The sequence below is a fragment of the Rhamphochromis longiceps genome, linkage group LG14, assembly GCF_057381845.1.
Source record: "Rhamphochromis longiceps isolate RC_006_pf linkage group LG14, R_longiceps_female_GT1.1, whole genome shotgun sequence".
Taxonomy (NCBI): domain Eukaryota; kingdom Metazoa; phylum Chordata; class Actinopteri; order Cichliformes; family Cichlidae; genus Rhamphochromis; species Rhamphochromis longiceps.
The window spans coordinates 1,423,255-1,442,454 of record NC_140570.1 but is presented as its reverse complement, the minus strand read 5'-3'; the positions used below and the strand labels follow the sequence as shown (position 1 = coordinate 1,442,454).

The following is a 19,200-nucleotide window of genomic DNA, read 5'->3' as shown; positions in this document are numbered from 1 at the left end:
GAGCATCACTTGATCAGAAATAGATACACTGATAAACGTTGGTCATGAATTTCAATCTCATCAAAACATCAAGCAGAATCATTTACATGATATCATTGGATTAGGTAATAACGTGTATGTCACTTTAATGTTGCAGCTGGAGGTGATTTGAGTGACTTCAGCACTGCTGGATCAGTACAAGGGCATTAAATCTGTAATTTAATAAAGTACAGCAGTGAATGTACAAAGTTGGGGGTAGGGAGGATGGGCTCCAGCAAAAAAGGATGAAAAACGTATCTAACAGAGATCGATTGATTTGGGAACAAGACCAAAACCCTCCTAGAATCAAGTGTTGCCACTGAGGAGGCCATCATGACAGTAACGACTCTAATATTATTGAATGGTCAACATTACAGAGTACCACACGTCTCCAGCTTCTACTAAAGAAAACGGGGAACAAGTGAAAACAGAAACGTGATTTTTGGGCAAACAGCGACACCTAGTGTCTAACGAAGAGTGAGCACAAACGCTCGGTCCTTGTGCTTTGGCGCCATCTGCTGGTACATGTCGTGATCTGTACATCTGTTTGGGGTGCAGGAATTTTTTGGCATTTGTTTTTGATTATTTGATGAGTTTAACATTCAGTTCAAATGCAGTTTTTTATTCACTGTGTGTAAACAATCTTGCTTTATTTTAGTATTTAAAAAGAAGCTTCTTCAAACGTCACATATTGGAGATATGAGAAGAATAACGTTCATCCAAAATCATCACTAACGCGATTAGACGTTTCCCAGTGTTCGGGGTCAGTTCCAAGAAAACTCGGCGCCTTTCTTCGTCTTGCTCTTTTGTGCGGAGGATGAAGCAGGCCGGATTTGGAGAGGGGCGGGGTGGGGGGCTCCGGGCCCTGTGGGGGCCTGCCACTCACACACCTCCGAAATAACTCGCGTAGCGGACTCCCAGCTATGCGTAGTATAGATGTCCTGTCGCTGCCATACAGCACGCTGGGTTAATAATAGGAGCGCGGTTGTCAAGCTGTTTCAGAAGGGGGGAGTGTCGGCCCATTCTTATTGGACCCGTTTTATCCTCGAGTTTCTCATGAAGTGTGAGTGGGAGGAGAATTTCCAGCAACGGAGGATATCAAAAATAAGCCCCCTCGTGTCCAGAGAAGAAGGGAAAGTATAAATACCCCCGATATGTCCAGACTGCAGCGGTGCTGGTGAGCGGCAGAACAGGGAATGATAGCTGGTCGAAGCTGAGTGGGACTGGGAGCTCACTTTCATTTCAGTAGAGACGTTATTGCGACTGCAGAAGAGAAAGAACATCATCTTTGTTAGAGTCTTTATTTTTGATCCACTCTTCAGCGCGTTTCTGTCTGCAGACGATGTGTGCCACTGCGTGTTTGCTCTTTTCGCTCCTGTGCGTGGTCAACGCGGCACTTGCCTCTTCGTTTGAATCAGAGGATGTTGTACCTGTTCGGATAAACGCAAGAACCAGCGGGCGCTTCTGGAAGAGAAGCGAGGAGCAGCCGAGGTTTGTCCTCAGTGCGTTTGGCAAAGACTTTACTCTAAACCTCGTCCCGGACACCAGCTTCATCGCGCCTTCCTTCACCATCCAGCGCGTCAAAGCCAGAGACGTTGAAACTTTACGCAGCGCTCCAGGTGCCCGAGCCGTCCCCCAGAAGCTTATGAACAGGTCAGAGGAGAGCGAGGGCCACCTGAGGAGCTGCTTTTACTCCGGGAACGTGGATCAAGATCAGAACTCACTCGTGGCTGTCAGTCTGTGCTCGGGCATCTTTGGCTCCTTTGTAACGGAGGGCAAAGAGTATTTGATTGAGCCCAAACTCCACGGCGGCCCGGGGCCAGCCTCTGCCGAGGAGCCGCACGTCATCAGGAGGAGAACATTCAACGACAGCAACGGTGTTTCCCTCCCGTCTGATCACGCGGCCGTGGAGCAGCACAATGGGGAAAGTTTTACGCACGGCGACGGTGACGCAAGGAGGGAACCACGCCGGAGACGCTTTGTCTCCGCGCCACGGTTCATAGAGACCCTGGTGGTAGCAGACTCAACCATGACCCACTTCTATGGAGATGAAATAAAGGTCAGACGCCATGAACTCATTCTTTCCTGCACGCACACACTTACTCGGCGCCCAAACAAAGCTTTCTTTAATTTCTTGGCTTAGACTCTTCCATAAACAGGCCGCTGTTGTAGACGTCATTCCATTACCCCCCCCCCCCCCCTTTTTTTTTATTTTCCCATCCTGTCTGCAAAGTCAGGATTCACACACTCGAAAATATAAAGGCAGGCATATGTTTTTCTCTCCGGCTGCATAAAACATGTTTTGTCAGTGAGGGACCTTGGGCGGAAATCGATGAGCTCCCTGTTTTTCACAGAAAGATGTCAGGCCAAAGAAATGCAAGAAATGCTAGAGCACATTCCTAGGGACTAGGTCACCATTTGGCAGCAAAGCCTCAGCATCACCAGGAAGACTCACAGCGCTTTTCCATTCTGTCTTTACTCCGTGATTCTTTAAATCAGCCCTTCTCTCCCGCATAAAACCTTCAGTGTTTAAAGTGCACTAAATGTTTATTACGTCCTCCTTCCAATCTAAAATCAGTCCTGGTTCCAAACAAAGCTGAACCAGTAATAAGTAGGACTGTGCCAAAGTCTGCACCAGCCAAATTCTAATCTGTTTGTGTTTAAGTCACTCCTCAGCTGCCAAAGTCTCCATAGTATTCCCCAGGCAACCAGACACAAGGTGAGGAGAAAGGTTGCACTGATAAACTTGGCTCACAGTGGATTTTCCATCCCAACTCACACATTCCTTTATTTCTATGCAGTTTTCTACAAATAGGGGCCGTTTCAGTGATTTGGTTTCCGCAGGCAAAAATCAACATGTGGTTCCGTGGGTGTGCTCACAGCACATGTGGAAAAACTTTCAATGTGGGACTATCAACCCACCCTAGAAAAAATGATTTCACTGAGAATACACATCACGGCAAAGCCGCTCACACTGTCTGTGATTTGGCAGCTCTGAAACACGGTGACACAGCAGCTCAGTGGAAATCCCTGACGCGTCTCCTTTAATGATAATAATAATTCCAGGCAAAGCACTTTACAATTCCACTATTCATTCACACACTGGTGGAGGCAGCTACAGTTGTAGCCATATTGCGCCATCGGCCCCTCTGGCCAACACCGGTAGGGTAAAGTGTCTTGCCCAAAGGGCACAACGACCAGGACAGAGAGAGCAGGGGGATCGAACCGGTTACAGATGAGCTTCCCGATCCCCTGAGCCACAGTTGCCCCATGATTGTGTCATGGGACAAGTAACTTTGGGGAAAATGATTTCAGGCCACAGGTGCAAATACATGTCGGTTTGTCTGCCTACAGCTCTGGCCATCTTGTATGATGTTGGCATCCGTTCCTTTTCTTTGTTTGCTGCAGCAGTAACATACAGTCCAGGACAGCTCCACATATCAGCCAGTTTAATTTCCATTGTAGAACACACATGTGCTCAGTGAGTAGTACTTCATAGTGTTTATGCTTTTATTTTTGTGCAATTACTGCATTTGGAAAAAGTCTCTTTTCCATTTGAAGGCATCAAACGAGGCTCGGCACGTTAGAGCCGAGCTAACCAACACACTGACCCCTCTACACGATTACACATGCACATCTAGTAAGTAAGAAAAGGCAAAAATGTGTTTGCAATCTGTTCAAAATTTTATAATGAAGCTTGTCCCGCAGACACAAAACATCATTAAAGTCTCCTGGAGTAATATACCGCACACACGCACACGCTTTCTTGTCAAGATTTCATAAAAAAATTCTCATTACCATCACGTGTATGTTTATTATAATCCCACACTTGTGAGGGACAGCCAGCCTGGCTCCAAACACATCTGTAGGCTGAATCATAAATATCCTCTCCTCCACAGCACTACATCCTCACCCTCATGTCCATGGCCGCCCAGCTTTATAAGCACCCCAGCATAAAGAACTCTGTGAACATGGTGGTGGTGGAGATGCTGGTGGTGGAAGATGAGGAAATTGGACCGGAGGTCTCCAGCAATGGAGGTGTGGCTCTGAGAAACTTCTGCTCCTGGCAGCAGCGCTTCAATCCACCAAGCCAGAGGCATCCCGAGCACTACGACACTGCCATGCTGTTCACTAGAGAGGTGAGGAACCAGCAGACGAGCATACATCTGATTTTGTTATTTTTCTCATTTTTTGTTTTATTTGAAGCTGTTTAGGTCTTTGAAATAAAACACAGCATCATCTGCAAATAAGGCTTTAAACATTTATCTTTTAAACAAGATGAACATCTTAACAAGAAGTCATTAACTACACTATTTATAGCTTTTAACTGCACAAGTTCAGAGAAATGCCATCATTATCCCTGAATAAAGGCATTGTTTAATATCGTGCAATTGAAATTCTAAGATCGCGCGACGACATCTGGACTGTGCAAACGAGTACTCAGCCATTTAGTAACTGAGACACAATTAAAACCTACAGGCAAAATTAAGAGTTACTGTGAAGTGTTCATTAAGTCATAATTTGCAAACGGCAGTGGCCTGAGAACTGATCCTTGAGGAACACCGGAGTATTTCAGGTTTCATTGAAAGGTTTAACAATGGGAAGTGATTTAGTCATGAAGCAAAAATGTAAATGCCATCCATCCATTCGCTTCCGCTGATCCTTTTCAGGGTCGCGGGAGCCTATCCCAGCTGTCATAGGGCGAGAGGCGGGGTACACCCTGGACAGGTCGCCAGTATGTCAGGGCCAACACACAGGGACAGACAACCATTCACACTCACATTCACTCGCACATTCACACCTAGTGGCAATTTGGATTATCCAATTAACCTATCCCCACAAGCTGCATGTCTTTGGACGGTGGGAGGAAGCCGGAGTACCCGGAGGGAACCCACGCAAACACGGGGAGAACATGCACACTCGACACAGAAAGACCCCGGCCTGATGGTGGAATTGAACTCAGGACCTTCTTGCTGTGCGGCAACAGTGCTAACCACCGTGCCACCGTGCTGCCCAAAATGTAAATGCTAACAAATAAATTCTATTTTTTTAATGTTTTATTGAACAAATCCCTGTGTGTCCTGTAAAAGGTACATGTATTTCTCTCACTGCTGAAGGTGGATTCTCATGTTCACATAAACTCAATGTGTGCCACCTGCTAGCAACCAAAGCAATAAAGGAAGTTAAAGAAGGAGAATTAATGTATGATTCTCTAAAACAGAGCTAAGGCTAATGCTTTTAAAGGGGATTTATTACAGCTACGTTATATTATTAAAGCAGTTCTTTACGTCGTAATGGGACTCTGTGCGACGCTTTTTCACCGACTAAATGAACTACAAGTTTATGGCAGCCATCCCAGCGACCCTCTCCCTCCTTTTAAGCCAAGTTTCTTCTGATTGGCTGCTCTTCATAAATAAAACCCACCAAGTGGGTGGGGCTTGTACACTCACAGCAACAGATGGTAACAGAGATGAGTGTATTAGGGATCTCTGCTCACAGTGACATCATACAGATCCAAAAGTAGAAAAAAAATAGTTTGAAGTAAGAAAGTCAGATTTGACCTCACACGGATTATTTGTTACTATTTGAAACGTTCATCATGTTTAATGTTAGGATCCTCTGAAGTAACACGTGTGTGATACAAAGTAGGTTGTGTGCCCTCAGCTGGACGTGTTTAGCAGTTCATGCAGTGTGTGTGTGTGTGTGCGTGCTAGTAAAAAACACCTTGACACAGAGTCAGTCACCACGATAGGTTACAGCAGTCAAGCTTTTTCTTCAAAGTGCGGTTTTGCCGTGCTTCACGGAGGATGGACGGTCCTCTCACCATCACGTTCTGGCAGATTTAGTTTCCCGTTCAGAAGACAACCAGCAAGAATGAGTCCGAAAATAATCTCTGGTGGAATTCAGTGCCCCGCCAGCTGTGGGAGCATAACGCGGTTTCACAGGCAGCAAAGCCAACCGCCCAGCAATTATCTAAGCCAAAGTGCCACACAGTGGCACAGGTGCGCTTTAGAGCAGCTGTAGTGACACTTGGAGGTCTCCCAGCTGAAACAGCGCCTCGCTTTAAACCAACCGTTGTCATGCGTTATTTTTTTAACAACCCATAGAAAAGAAAAACTTTCGAGCTGTCAATTAAAGATGCTGAAACCAGACTGCAGAGATGGAATAATCTTTTCCAAGCTGGGGAAATGTCAAAGCAAAGCAAACAAACTGTTCTTTATGGATGCTTCGACAGGAAATAAGTTCACAAGTCCTCGGGGTTTGAGTTGCGATTGGCTTGTTCTGCTGCATTTGGCTGCCTTCTTCCATCTGGTATGTGCGTGTTGACAAGGTGTTAGCAGACAATACATTAGGCGAGGAACTTCTCTATTATTACATTTTTATAGCTAAGTGCCCTGGTTTGCTGCTCGATTTGATGACAGGCTTGGCATTTATCCGCCTACAGAATGACGTTAGCGTGTAAATCTGACCCCGGCTCTGAGAAATAATGGAGAGAACATATGGCTTTGTGCTGTCTTGTGCTGGATTGTTGAAGCGACTTTTCTCTGGGGGAAACCATCATTCACGCCAACCCGGGTTTCTGTTTGTTTTTCCATTTCCGCAGAAATACGCTTTGAAATGCAGAGGACAGAAGGCTCCTCGTGGATGAGCTAACTTTAGTGCCCCTACAAACGGTCGAGCTTTAGTATGTGGCCTGCTCGGGGTTGCAAATGCGTGCTGTGCAAGCCGCAGTCAAAAGAGAAGACTGACGCTGCGTAAAACGCAAAGCTCGCGGCGGGTTGCATGCATTGGAAACATGTCACTCGTGCATCTTTGCGGTCTCACCGCGTGTGTGTTTGTACAACATTGCGGTTTGAGCTCTGACCCATACGTCGAGTCTTGCATCTGCATGAAAGGCATGGTTTGCTGTTGTGGAATAAGGTGAGCAAACACAGACTGAGCTGCACTCAGTCCCTGTTTCCAAGTCCAGATGTCTTTCTAATCACAGAAGGTCCTGCCTCGTGTTTTTTAGAGAAGGCGAGGCCGTGGATGCATCTGTCCATGCTACACAGAAATAAGGAAAGATGTCTGATATAACACACGGTCACTTCTCCCAGAGCTGCGGATATTTATTTGCTTTTGCTTAATGATGGAAACACTGAGTAACATGCTTTTGCTTGTTTTAATAGATGGTGAAGGTTATATAACAGTCATCAAGGGTTGCTAATATATTTACTGTATTTGACAGAATAATGGCTTTAAGTCTTTAACAGTCCAGCCTGCAGTGCCATATATCCACAAGCTATCACGCAAATATTTGGGATGTATAAAATATTCGGACGTTGCCTGTTTCAGTTTGAATCTTTCAATTTAGTTTGAGTGAAACGCAGTTTTAGCAGCAGTGCAGCTGTCCCATTACTTCCCTCCAGTGTATACTGGTTCTTGTCACATACTGTACATAGCGCTCCAACTTTATGCAAAGCTGCACTCGCTGAGTTAATATGCAGCTAGCCACCAAACTATATCCACACAGGAGGTGGTTGTAACACCTCAGGCTGCTACTGAGTGTGCATGAAAACTAGTCAGAGTCCAAGCAGGTCAACACAATCAGGCTTTTTACTGCACAGAGGACGAAACTCGGTTCCCAGCTCCACGTCACACTCACGCTTTGTAACAATCTTAAAATTGCTGCTTCGTTTACTTTGGCATAATGCACATTATATAGAGATCTCTGTACATACCTTTACTGTAAGAGGACTGATTGTGCTAGCTTCACTCTCCAGAGGCTCATTCTAAAAACCGAATATTGTAACAAGCAGCCACTGATGAAAAGTTGAACCAGTGATTAATTATAAACAGACTAGAATAAATAAGCAATTTAGCAAAAACGAAAAAGTTGGTTCAAAGTAGAACGGAAAGTTTAAAGTGACCAAACAGCTGACCTAGAAACGAAAGGCAACTGTGCTCACGGGACACTTTGTTTGAATTTGGACCCTTTTTGTCTGTTTTAATTCTTCGTGGCACAAACACGAAACGTTCCTGGAAACATTCCTCAGCGATTTTGTTGTTACTGACACAATAACATCACACAAGTGCTGCAGGTTTGTCTGCTACACTTCCGTGATGTGAGTCTGCGATTCGAGAACATGCCAAAGGTACAGTGAACTCATTGTTGTGTTCAACAAAGCAGTTTGATATAACTGAAGCTTTGTGGTGTGCCGTCATCAGAAGACGTGCACATAAAGGGCTGCACGTGGTCAGAAAAATACCCAGGTCATTAATGCTCACCGGTCCGGTGATGTAATAGGACAAACTGCTAACACAAGGCAGGACGGATCCATTCTTCCATGTTGTTTACATCAAATTCTGAACGTTGCAGCAGAAACCGGAGTGGCACCGAGCGTCCTTTTTATTCTTTCTTCCTGCTGGAGTTTGAAGTTTATGGAGCTTCACTGAATTCCAGCTTTATCTGGAGAACCCGTTCCCCTCCTGTATTTGAAAAGCCCAGAAGGAGAAGCCACCAAAGTGAAACTACGAACATGTAATCGTGGAGAAACAAAGTAGCTCTTTTTTTCAGTTTATTCAAATCTGACATTTTTGTTCTGTGTTTGTGTTCCAGAACATCTGCGGTCAGAAGAGCTGCGACACGCTGGGCGTGGCCGATGTCGGGACGATGTGCGATCCCAAGAGAAGCTGCTCGGTTATCGAGGACAACGGCCTGCAAGCTGCCTTCACAGCTGCACACGAGCTCGGTGAGGTCGCATTGGGGGGGCTGACGCGATCCTCGGCTTTATGGAAAAGCTTCTTAGATCGAGTTTTCAGTCATTCCTAAACACTCAAGCACCTTCAAAAACTGTCACCTCCTGCAGGTCATGTGTTGAGCATGCCTCATGATGACTCCAAGACGTGTGAGAGACTCTTTGGGGATTTGGGAGGTCATCACCTGATGGCGCCTGTGTTCGTCAGCCTCAACAAAACCATGCCTTGGTCGCCCTGCAGCGCGCTCTACGTTACCGAATTCTTTGACAACGGGCACGGTGAGGCACACTGCAGCTTGTTGCTCTACAGCAGACATTAATGTCTTGTGCCAGTGTGGCTGCCTGCCACGCTGTGACTCTGTTATTAGGGCTGACTCAGAGATGTATAAAACATACGCTTCCTCTCATCCTCTCGTGAACCGAGGCTTTCCTGCTTAAACGTGCCGCTCCCCTTAAATTACGGGTTGGACGCTCAATTTATTTCGCCCGAGGTTTCCACATCCTGCTCTCTTTCTTTTGCCTTACCTCTGTTGCTCCCTCTCCCCCTGCCTTGTTGTGCATCTTGTATTGTTTGTATCCTTGCTAGATCTGTCAGTGAACCTTCTTTTCCACTGAGTCATAATATGGACTTCTTCCTGTTCCCCACCTCCTCGGCCAAAAGCAACAGCTGGTGTCAGCAAAATATGTTCTTTATCAGTTGGAAAATGTTTCCAACAAAAACTCATGTGGCTGAGAATGTTCATTCCAAACCGCAGATGTCATTGACAGCTCCAGACAAAAGCTTATTGAATGCAATAAAGATCATTAGAGGAATAATGGAAAACAATCAGATTTGGATTACCTGTCAGACGTCCAGATTCAGAGCATTAGGCTGCCTATAAACATGCACTACATCAGTTAAAGTGAAATTATTCCGTTTTATAGTCAGGACACAGCTTGCACTGAATACTTTCCCACTGTTGTCATGCCACACGCAGCATATTTACGATTGTCACTGTGCCGCGAGAACCACAGTCTCCACAAACCCCGATATAATCGGCCTCATACGGACTTGTTTTGTGCTGTAACCACAGGGGACTGCCTGCTCGATGTCCCAGAGAGCGCCATGCCTCTACCAAAGGAGCTGCCAGGCTCCAAGTACAGCGTGGACCAGCAGTGCCAGCAGATTTTTGGAGAGGAGTTTGTCCACTGCCCCAACACCTCCGACAGCGATATCTGCAGCCAGCTGTGGTGTCAGGAGGTGGGGACGCTGGAATGCTCTACCAAGAAGAGCCTGCCCTGGGCTGATGGCACCCCCTGCAGTGCCAATGGAAGCTGCCTTCATGGCGTCTGCGTGCCAGTCTATGAGGCGATGAAGCCACTGGTAAGCCCGAGTCTTTTTCCCTGTTTTTTAAAAGACACCTTACTAAGTTACATTTGATGGCAGTAAAATCCTTTGCTTTCATGAACAGGGACCGGAAGTATCTCAGCTACCAGCTATGAACACCAGCATTAGCTCACGGTATCAGCTGTGTAATTCTCACTACTGAGTCAGTGCCCCTCCCACACGACCTCTTTTATTTTAAAGTTTGACCTTTTTATTGTATTATTGGTCAAATATTGGAAGTATTGCTAGCAGGAATTTTATCTCACAACACAAATACTGCATCCAAACTTGCCGACTTAGCAGCTCTTATTGAGTGCTCACACATGATCAGTGTGTACATTGAAAGATATGCTTGCAGAGTACTGTGGAGAAGCCTTAGAAATAAGTTCACCGTGACACACAACTAAGAAAGGGACACAGTTTGTAGGTAGATGTGCAGAAATGCACCTCCTGCATGCCTGTTTCACATCAGTGCACCTGCTGCCTTTGTGCCGCCGTGCTAGTGAGCCTGATTTTTGTTTTTTCCTCGTCAGTCGGTAAAAAACAAAAAGTGAGGCTGACGTTTGTTCATTCAGCTGTTTCCCAACACATGAGCCACACCATCCTTGTAAGGCCATGAGGTGATTAGGCTTGTAGTGGCCATGGCGACAACATAAGGTCACGATTGCTTTTGGAAGAAAAGAAATATCAGTGCAGCTTTGAGACCAAAGATTTTCACACGAGGGTCAGAATTAGGGCTGGGTACCGCCACTGATTTCTAGAATCGATTCAATTCGATTTGAATCTGGGAAATTTTGCCTCACACAGTCAGAAATATTATAATTCAGATCTGTACATTTACATATTTTTGTATCTATAAGAAGGAAGCTGACACTTTCCAGACTTTATCAAAGGTGTGAGCATCACAGCGAGGCCTTTGTGTCAAAGTAGCTGAAGATAAAACAGAAACACATGAAGGAGATTTTCCTGTTCTGGGATTTTATAAAAATATTCTGCAGTAGATCAAAAACAAATGAAAATCATTAACCAGCATATGAACATCACCTCTGATGTTACAGCAGTTTTATTAGAGACACGGCGTTTTGCATTTTGCATAATTTTAAAAAGTTTACATTTGTTTAGAAGCCTGTTGAACGGCAGAAATGAGGTTTTCTTTTCGGAAGTAAGTAAAAGAAAAAAAACAGCGGCTGACAGCCTGTAAACAACGGCAGACTTGTGCGTAACAAGCAAGCGAATAATGAAGAAAACAGATTTTTAGACGGGAAACTGTTCGAGAGAGAGAGAGAGAGAGAGAGAGAGCTGTGCATGAAGTGAGATTTTATCCTGGTGGAAGCAAAACAGTAAAAGTCAGAGTGAATCCATGACGATGTTTATGTGAAGCGTAGTTTGGATCTTCTTTGGCTGCTGGTTCGGTCAATATTGTTTGGAGAGAGATCAAACTAACAGCTTTAGAATCAGTGAAAAAAGGGCGTGAACACAAAGCTCGACCCGCCGACACATCAGAGTCAGCGAGCTGTCGGCTTTCAGCCCCGACCGTGCCCGTGCCGTCGGTGAGAAAGTCACATCTCACTGATTCTGATCCGCGGGTCCGAGCTTTGTGTTCACGTCTCTGTGCAGAGTCTGTGCTCCTGCTCTCATTTACTGTTTTAGCTGTTTGGTGGTTGTTGAAATTTTGTGAGGTTTAACCTGAGATTCTAGCGTTTTGGGCAAAATACATTTATATAAAAAAATCGATTCAGGAATTTAATGAATCGATATCACGTTATCCAAGCCGGAATCCATTTTAATCGATGAATCGATTATTAAAACCCAGCCTAGTCAAAATCCTTGGTTTTCCAAGCTTTTTTCTGAAGCACGTGTTTTTTCAGTAACCCTTACAGTCTTTGGACCCTGTTCCCATCTTCTTGCATGTTGCATGCTGACGTTGTTTATTTCACTGGCTCACCACCAAAGAATGTTCACAGTGTCTGATGAGTCACTTCCTTTCAACAGAGTAATCAGGTTTGTAGTCATAAAGCTCTAATGAGGCCGGCATCCTCAGCACATTTTGGAGGTTTTGCTCATGCTGCGTTAGATAAGCTGTGGATAATGCACGAGTTGTCTCACAGTTTATTCTTAATCTGATGTTCCAATGAACATAAATGCACTAACTGCATGTCTTTGGCGTGTGGGCGGAAGCTGGAATACCCACAGAGAGCCCACGCAAATATGGTAAGAACCATCAAGCTCCGCCCCAAACTGTGGATTCAAACCCACAATGATAGCAGAGAGATGACAGCAGATAGCAAAGCTAATACGCTAACAACAGACAAGTGATGAGAGTCAGCAAGGCCAAAATATTCCCTGTGGTGGAGAATCTCACTGCTTCCATAATACAAAACTCTGCATGTTTGTACAAAGTGTTGCATTAGCTGAGACCTGACTCGTTTTCATAAATGCTGCCATTTCAAGTTGAAGTACAGACATTAAAGGGCTCAGAGAACGCATTATAAACTGAGCTGTGTCTGACTTTGGCGAGTTGAAATGCAGATCCTTCACGATACCTTTTTAGATTTCCTCAAAGAACATCTCAGCATCTTATTTAAGGTCGGTCGCCTTGATACCTTCTCCTTGTGTTCTGAATACACATCTGTTTATGAATCCAGACATGCTGGCCGTTGGGATGTGGTTCAAGCTTATAAAACTTCTGGAAAGAACAACCTTGCTAGCAAACACACATGCACACGCGCACATACTCACTCAACGTACAAACTTGGAGCATGGCAGGTTCTACTAGCAGTGAGTGACACATGTGGCAGGAATGTGGGTAGAGTCAGACAGCAGGCGCGTGCCGAACTTCAACACAGATTTAGCCTCGAGTCGCGGCATGCCAACACGCTGTGCGGCCTCAAACCCAGAAGCCCAGACTGTGGTTTAGGCTGCACAGCTGACATTGCCTTTGGCTCAGAGCACTAACCAACTACTCTGCTCTTTTTTTCCTGTGTGTTTTACCGCAGATGGTTGTGGACGGCGGCTGGAGCTCGTGGGGACCGTGGCAGCAGTGCTCTAGGACGTGTGGAGGTGGGGTGGAGTTCTCCTACAGGGAGTGCACTAACCCAGTGCCTCAGAATGGAGGGAAGTACTGTGAAGGGCAGAGGGTCCAGTACCAGTCCTGCAACATACAGCCATGTGACAACAATGAAGGTAAGGGTCAACGTAATACAGCTCTCAGCTTTCAAATGAACAAAGAAACAGCTTCTTATATCGCTTGTTCCCAACAAATGTTTGTCCCACATCTGCACTTTCCATTGTCCTACATTTGGCCTTGACTGGCAGCATTGACCCGGGGTGAGTCTGGCTTCCACAGACCTACTGTAGATCCGCTTTATGCAGGCCAGATGTTAGGTGTGTTGGCATATTTGGGCGAGGGTTGGCCCCACCGCACGTTGACCCCACCTTATGATGTTTTGGCCACAGTTTCCAAACCCAACCCTCACCATAAGCCACAGGAACATTAGGCCACAGGATGTGATCCCCGAGTGCCTCTGCCAAAGCCCAAGATCTACATCGCAACCTTAAGAAAAACTCTCTAAACCTGCTCTGAAATGTGCTGTGTTCTTCCCCAGGCTCCACCGTGTCTTTAGAAATGAAAATTAAGCTTTGCAACAGATGGACATTTTTATGAAGAAAAAAACAAAACAAAAAACTATGTACCAGCTCGTGTTCAAACCACTCCACAAACTCTGGAAGAAACTGTGTAATTTAAACACATTAAGCTTGGTTCTATCTAGAACCTCTTTTCTGCCAAAGTGCTGCCAGTGTTGTTGACCACACTGCAAATCATGAGCAGGAGAACAAAACAGGTGCTTATAGACATCTACCGACCACTGATGTCAGCAGATCCAACTTTGTAGTTTTGCAGTTTTGACTTGTTCCAGCTTTTTGCGACATTCAACTGTCTTTTCTCTACAGAGTTGTAGATAAAAGACAATTCATTGTAGATAATGAGCGGGGACAGCAGAGCAGGCTTGGATTAAAACTTGTGATATTCCGACTTGAGCAGCAGAGCTCGGTTGGGGCAGGGGTAACACAGGGATGGAAACAAGTGACGAGCTGGAAGCTAAAAGTCTGACGCTGCAGACATTACAGATGGAGCTGCAGGCGAGAGGAGACGAGGGTCGGGATTCTGTAACGAGTAACAACAAAATAAGAAGTTGCATAAGCACGCAGCAGGCTGGTGGTGGCAGAGTTGGATATTTGTAGAGAGCTTGATTGTTGTGATGAGGCACAGCTGGCACAGATCTGCTCGGACTCTAGAACAGCTGTTTGCACTCAGATGATCACAGGCCGACAGGGAGACGGCACTGGAGGCAACAGGGGGACGCTCAATCGAAAAACAGCATTTTCTAGACTGACCCACAGCCTGCATATAAAAGACAGATGTAGGTGCTGTGATTTGAGCCATCTTGTAAGCAGGGATGGGGGGATGGGAGTGCGGAAATGACCACCCATGCAGCAGGGACATGTCAGCGACACTAGTGTGGACACTAATTTACAAATTAAGACTCATGTTGTAGACATGAAACTAAAGACTCCAATGAAACATCTTCACTGAGGGCAGACCAGAGGAGTCACTAATGTATCACTGTAACCAATAAAAGAACTGCAAAAACACACCATATGGCCACGCCTCCTAATCTTTGAGTCAGAGTGTTTTACAGTCACGCACTGAACTGTGTGGCCTGCCTTTAGAAACATTAGCAGAAGAATGGGTCGTTGTAAAGAGCTCGCTGAATTCCAGTGTGGTGCTGTAACAGGATGGCACCACTGCAACAAGTCAGTTCATGAAATGTCCTCCCTTCTAGATATCATGAGATTCACTGTGAGCGTGAATATTGCAAAGGGGAAGCTTGTAGAAATCTCCCCAACTCGGCCGTGAAGCATCCTCCATCGCCACAAAAACTGCACGCTTCAAGCATGGCTGAGCTCCTGTAGGTGCGATGTGCAGCTGGCCCAGTACGTTTGTCCATATAGTGTTTTCTAATCAGGTTTTATGTTTTGATGCTACATAATTAATTGTTGTCCACCAGCCTGATCCAGACTCTGCTGGTGTTCATCTATTTTTCTGCGTTGCTCTAATGAATATAAACATACAGTTGATCAGGTGTTCGGATTATACAAATAATATTGTTTTGGTAGAGTATCTTAATTTATTGTTTCTTCATGTTAGGTAAAAGTTTCAGGGAGGAGCAGTGTGAGAAGTACAGCAGCCCCAACTACCTGGACCACAACGGGAACGTGAAACAGTGGATACCAAAGTACGCTGGTGTTTCTCCCAGAGACAGGTGCAAGCTGTTCTGCAGGGCCCGGGGCAGCAGTGAATTCAAGGTGTTTGAATCCAAGGTACAATAACGTCACTCGACAGCAAATCTCAATGAAAGGAAAGCCAGTAGTCTGAAGCACTGGTTCAGTTTTTTAAATCAGAATAGTGGTTTTAGAAAAGCGTCACTCATTCCTGAAGTCCCAGCTCTGCTTCATAGCCAGTGTCATAACCAGCTCCAACATCATGACCGTGACCTCCATCCACTGATGAACACCCTGACATGATGTTGAACTGTATTCAAAATATAGTTGAATGGGACATGTGTAGTGACCCACCGATGCTTGCTCCATCCCTGCAGGTGATTGACGGGACCCCCTGTGGCCCTGACACCACATCTGTGTGTGTCCAAGGACAGTGTGTGAAGGCAGGCTGCGACCAGGTGATAGGATCCAACAAGAGAGTGGACAAGTGTGGAGTGTGTGGAGGAAGTGGGCTGACCTGTAGAAAGATCACAGGCTCGAGCAACAAAGCAACGTAAGCCGATCAGATCAACGATAATGCAACCGTTCTCCGACTTGTATCCCCATGTGATGTCTGTGTTGTATGTGTAAGGTCGGGGGGCGGGTTCATTCCACTGCAGGGCGACCTGCCACTACATGTGGCGAATAAACTTTGAACTTGAACGTGATAATAAAAATGATAAAGCACTAAAAGGCTTAGACAAATATATTGATGTCTTTCCTTCTACTGTAGTTAATTAGTAGATTAATTGATTGTGTTGTTAGATCATATTTCGCCCACTATAATACAAATCTTTTTTTAAATTCTACTTGCTTATGTTGTACTTGAGGCCCATTCACAAGAATTTATTCACCCCAAATATCAATTTAGGTCCTTCATAACGTTTGGCCCAGCCATTTGTGGTATTCTGATTATCTGTCTCATTTTATTTATGCTTTTTCTGATCTACTCAACATAGTTTAGATAAGATTAGTAGTTTCATACATGTTGGTAGGTTGATTATAGTTTCACGCTTCTTCTGTTTCAAACCAAGTTCATCTCCTTTCACCTGGAAGTTCTAATTAATGCACAGATAAGATATTCTATAGTAAACTGTTATCTGTTCTTTTTCTTCTCCATCAGCTATGGATACAGTGACATTGTCACAGTTCCCACTGGCGCTACTAACATTGACATCAAGCAGCGGAGCCACCGAGGAATCAAGCACGATGGCTACTACCTGGCTGTAAAGAGAGAGAGTGGCGGTTACATCCTTAATGGTAACTTCTCCGTGTCCACGGTTGAGCAGGACATTCCGGTGCTGGGCGCAGTACTGAAGTACAGCGGCTCTTCCACGACGCTAGAGAGGATCCAGAGCTTCAGGCAGCTCAAGGAGGCCATCACCATCCAGCTCCTCGCCACTGCAGGAGATGGTAGCCCTCCCAAGGTCAAATATACTTTTTTCATCCCTAAAGATGTGACTTTGAACAAACCCAAGGAGAAGAAGGGCTCGTCCCTGTCTTTGCATATGATTCGTCCGTTTGGCGTGCCTGAATGGGTGCTGGGCGAGTGGTCTCTGTGCTCCAAGACCTGTGGATCCGGGTGGTCCAGGAGAAACGTTGAATGCATGGACGACGAAGGCTTCCTCTCCAGTCAGTGTGACAAAGACCTAAAGCCCATAGACATCAGGCCCTGTGCAGATCTGCCCTGTCCCATATGGCAGATGGGACCTTGGTCTGCCTGCTCACGAACTTGTGGTCAGGGGGAGCGCTACCGCAGCATTTTCTGCATAGACTACACTGGCAAGACTGTTGAAGCAGAACAGTGCGATCCAAGAAAGATCCCAGAGCCGGTGTCTGGGGAATGTTTCAACCAGGACTGCTTGTGAAGAACACGAGTACAGCGGACTCATGGTCATAGTGCACTTATGAACAATGGATGGATTACTGAACAGGTGGACGCACCAAGAATAATGCTGGGGTCCATTAGATCAGGGACAGTATGACTACAAACACACACAGAGCGATCCACAAAACCAAAGAAATGATAATTATGACCATTCTTTTTCACCTGCAAGATGTTTTATGCCTTTCAATCTGGAGGGTCCTGTTGTTACGCAGGAGTGGCAGTAGTGGCAGTGGTGGTGGGTGGGGGTTAAACGTCTACATCCCAGGGCCCATTGCCTCATAATCCATCCATCTTATCGACTGGTTGCATCAAATCACATCAAAGGCTTTTAGCTGAATATTGCTATGTCATTCTGTTGACATCATTTGACAACCACTATTGAAACAATGGAAATCTACCTCAGGATGTACATGTGATGCTATGCATAGTTGCTAAGAGAAGGTGCAGTGTGTGTGTTTCCTCCAGAATGAGAGATTTAGTCCAGCTTAAAAGATTGTTTTTGGAGGCCGTCTGCTATTAACAGCAGTTCGGTGGGGCTAGAACAATGAAACCTGCTGTCAGACACCAGCACAGTGTAAATATACCTCGTCCAGCTGTAATCCACAGAATCAAGCCCCTATAGAGCTTTGATCGAGCCACTTGCCCTTAAATAAGGTACGGACGTACGATCGAGGCACTTGTGTGTGATTGCTTCGTCTTTTCAAACACACATTAATGTAATTTGTGTTAAATTCGTGTGACGAGGACGTCATGGTTTTATCTGGAGAGTTAGTATTGTTGAGCCAAACCCATAGCTCTCACTATATTTACTGGCTGCTGGAGCCAACATCAAAAGCTAGGCATTTCCCACACTTTGTACATGTATTAGCCTCGATCATGTCTGGTCTTTCTGATCGGACAACCCAACGACAGACCACTCGACCCCATAACGTAACTGTAGCCTTGTTCCATGTTCACGTGCATCACAGTGTAGTTGAGCAACAGCAGTACAACCAGTCTGCAATATTTTATTTTGGAGGTGTTATTACTAAGTTAAGTGATAAGCATATTATCTATCATGTATATGAAAAAATAACAGTAATTTTATTCATTTTCCCTTTAGTTCATGCATCATATGCAAATGTTTGCAGATGTTTCAGACTCATGTGTGTATATTTGATTTCTTCATTCCTGTTGTTAATTTACAGTATGTTATAAAAGAGATGGAGGATTAGGCCTGTATCCCTTCAGTGAAGGAATATGCTATTATTACAGCTTCCTTTTTAAGCTATTTATTTTTGTAAAGTTTTTACCTTGGACATGTAAGTAACATGGCAGACGCTGCTGTCTTTGAGATAATTGTCTATAAAATGGTCAAATAAACACATTTATGTCGATGTGTTGTTCTCTTGTACTGTGAGTGACCCTCCACAAAACATCACTAAAAACATATGAAAGTGGCATTATTAACTACGCATAGAAATTTCGAGTGAACATTAGCGATAAGGACTCATAAATTTCACAAAATATTTCACGTAAGATCTCCAGTATGGAAGCCCGTTTCCGCCACTAAAAGAACAAACAAAAAAACAAGTATCCATAACTCGAAATTTCAAGTTATTAACTCAAAATTTTGAGAAAAGTATTTGAGTTATTTTCTCAAAATGTCGAGTTAATAGGTCTAAATTTCGAGAAAATAACTTGAAATTTCGAGTTATGGATCCTTTTTTTTTTTGTGGGCTTCCATACTCCAGGGTTCATTTTTAGGCTGAACGACACTAAAACTCGCCACAGATGTGTGGAATTCTTTTAGGTGCCTGGTAGCTTTTAAAAGTTGGGTGAGGCAAGTTTTACAAACCGAAACCTTTTCCAAAGTTCTGTAAAAATCC

The 19,200-nt window shown here is 45.0% G+C and overlaps 1 protein-coding gene and 1 long non-coding RNA gene across 3 annotated transcripts in view; one reads left to right on the top strand and one right to left on the bottom strand.

The window, feature by feature from the left end:
* LOC146653362 (uncharacterized) overlaps positions 1–19,200 on the bottom strand; it is a 282,044-nt gene that overhangs the window by 47,040 nt on the left and 215,804 nt on the right. The window lies entirely within an intron of this gene.
* On the top strand, positions 874–18,701 carry LOC146653370 (A disintegrin and metalloproteinase with thrombospondin motifs 8-like). Its single transcript, XM_085429141.1, has 9 exons — positions 874–2,077; positions 3,918–4,157; positions 8,618–8,750; positions 8,868–9,035; positions 9,830–10,119; positions 13,119–13,305; positions 15,332–15,504; positions 15,783–15,958; positions 16,568–18,701. Exons 1-9 carry the CDS (start codon positions 1,361–1,363, stop codon positions 17,310–17,312), a joined length of 2,829 nt encoding a protein of 942 aa, XP_085285267.1. The 5' UTR covers positions 874–1,360; the 3' UTR covers positions 17,313–18,701.

Bases quoted from the DNA above. Each gene is read 5' to 3' on its own strand.
- LOC146653370 (XM_085429141.1), top strand. From the start codon at position 1,361: ATGTGTGCCACTGCGTGTTTGCTCTTTTCGCTCCTGTGCGTGGTCAAC. The intron at 4,158-8,617 runs GTGAGGAACCAG...TTTGTGTTCCAG, and splicing joins CCATGCTGTTCACTAGAGAG to AACATCTGCGGTCAGAAGAG. The intron at 15,959-16,567 runs GTAAGCCGATCA...CTTCTCCATCAG, and splicing joins GGCTCGAGCAACAAAGCAAC to CTATGGATACAGTGACATTG.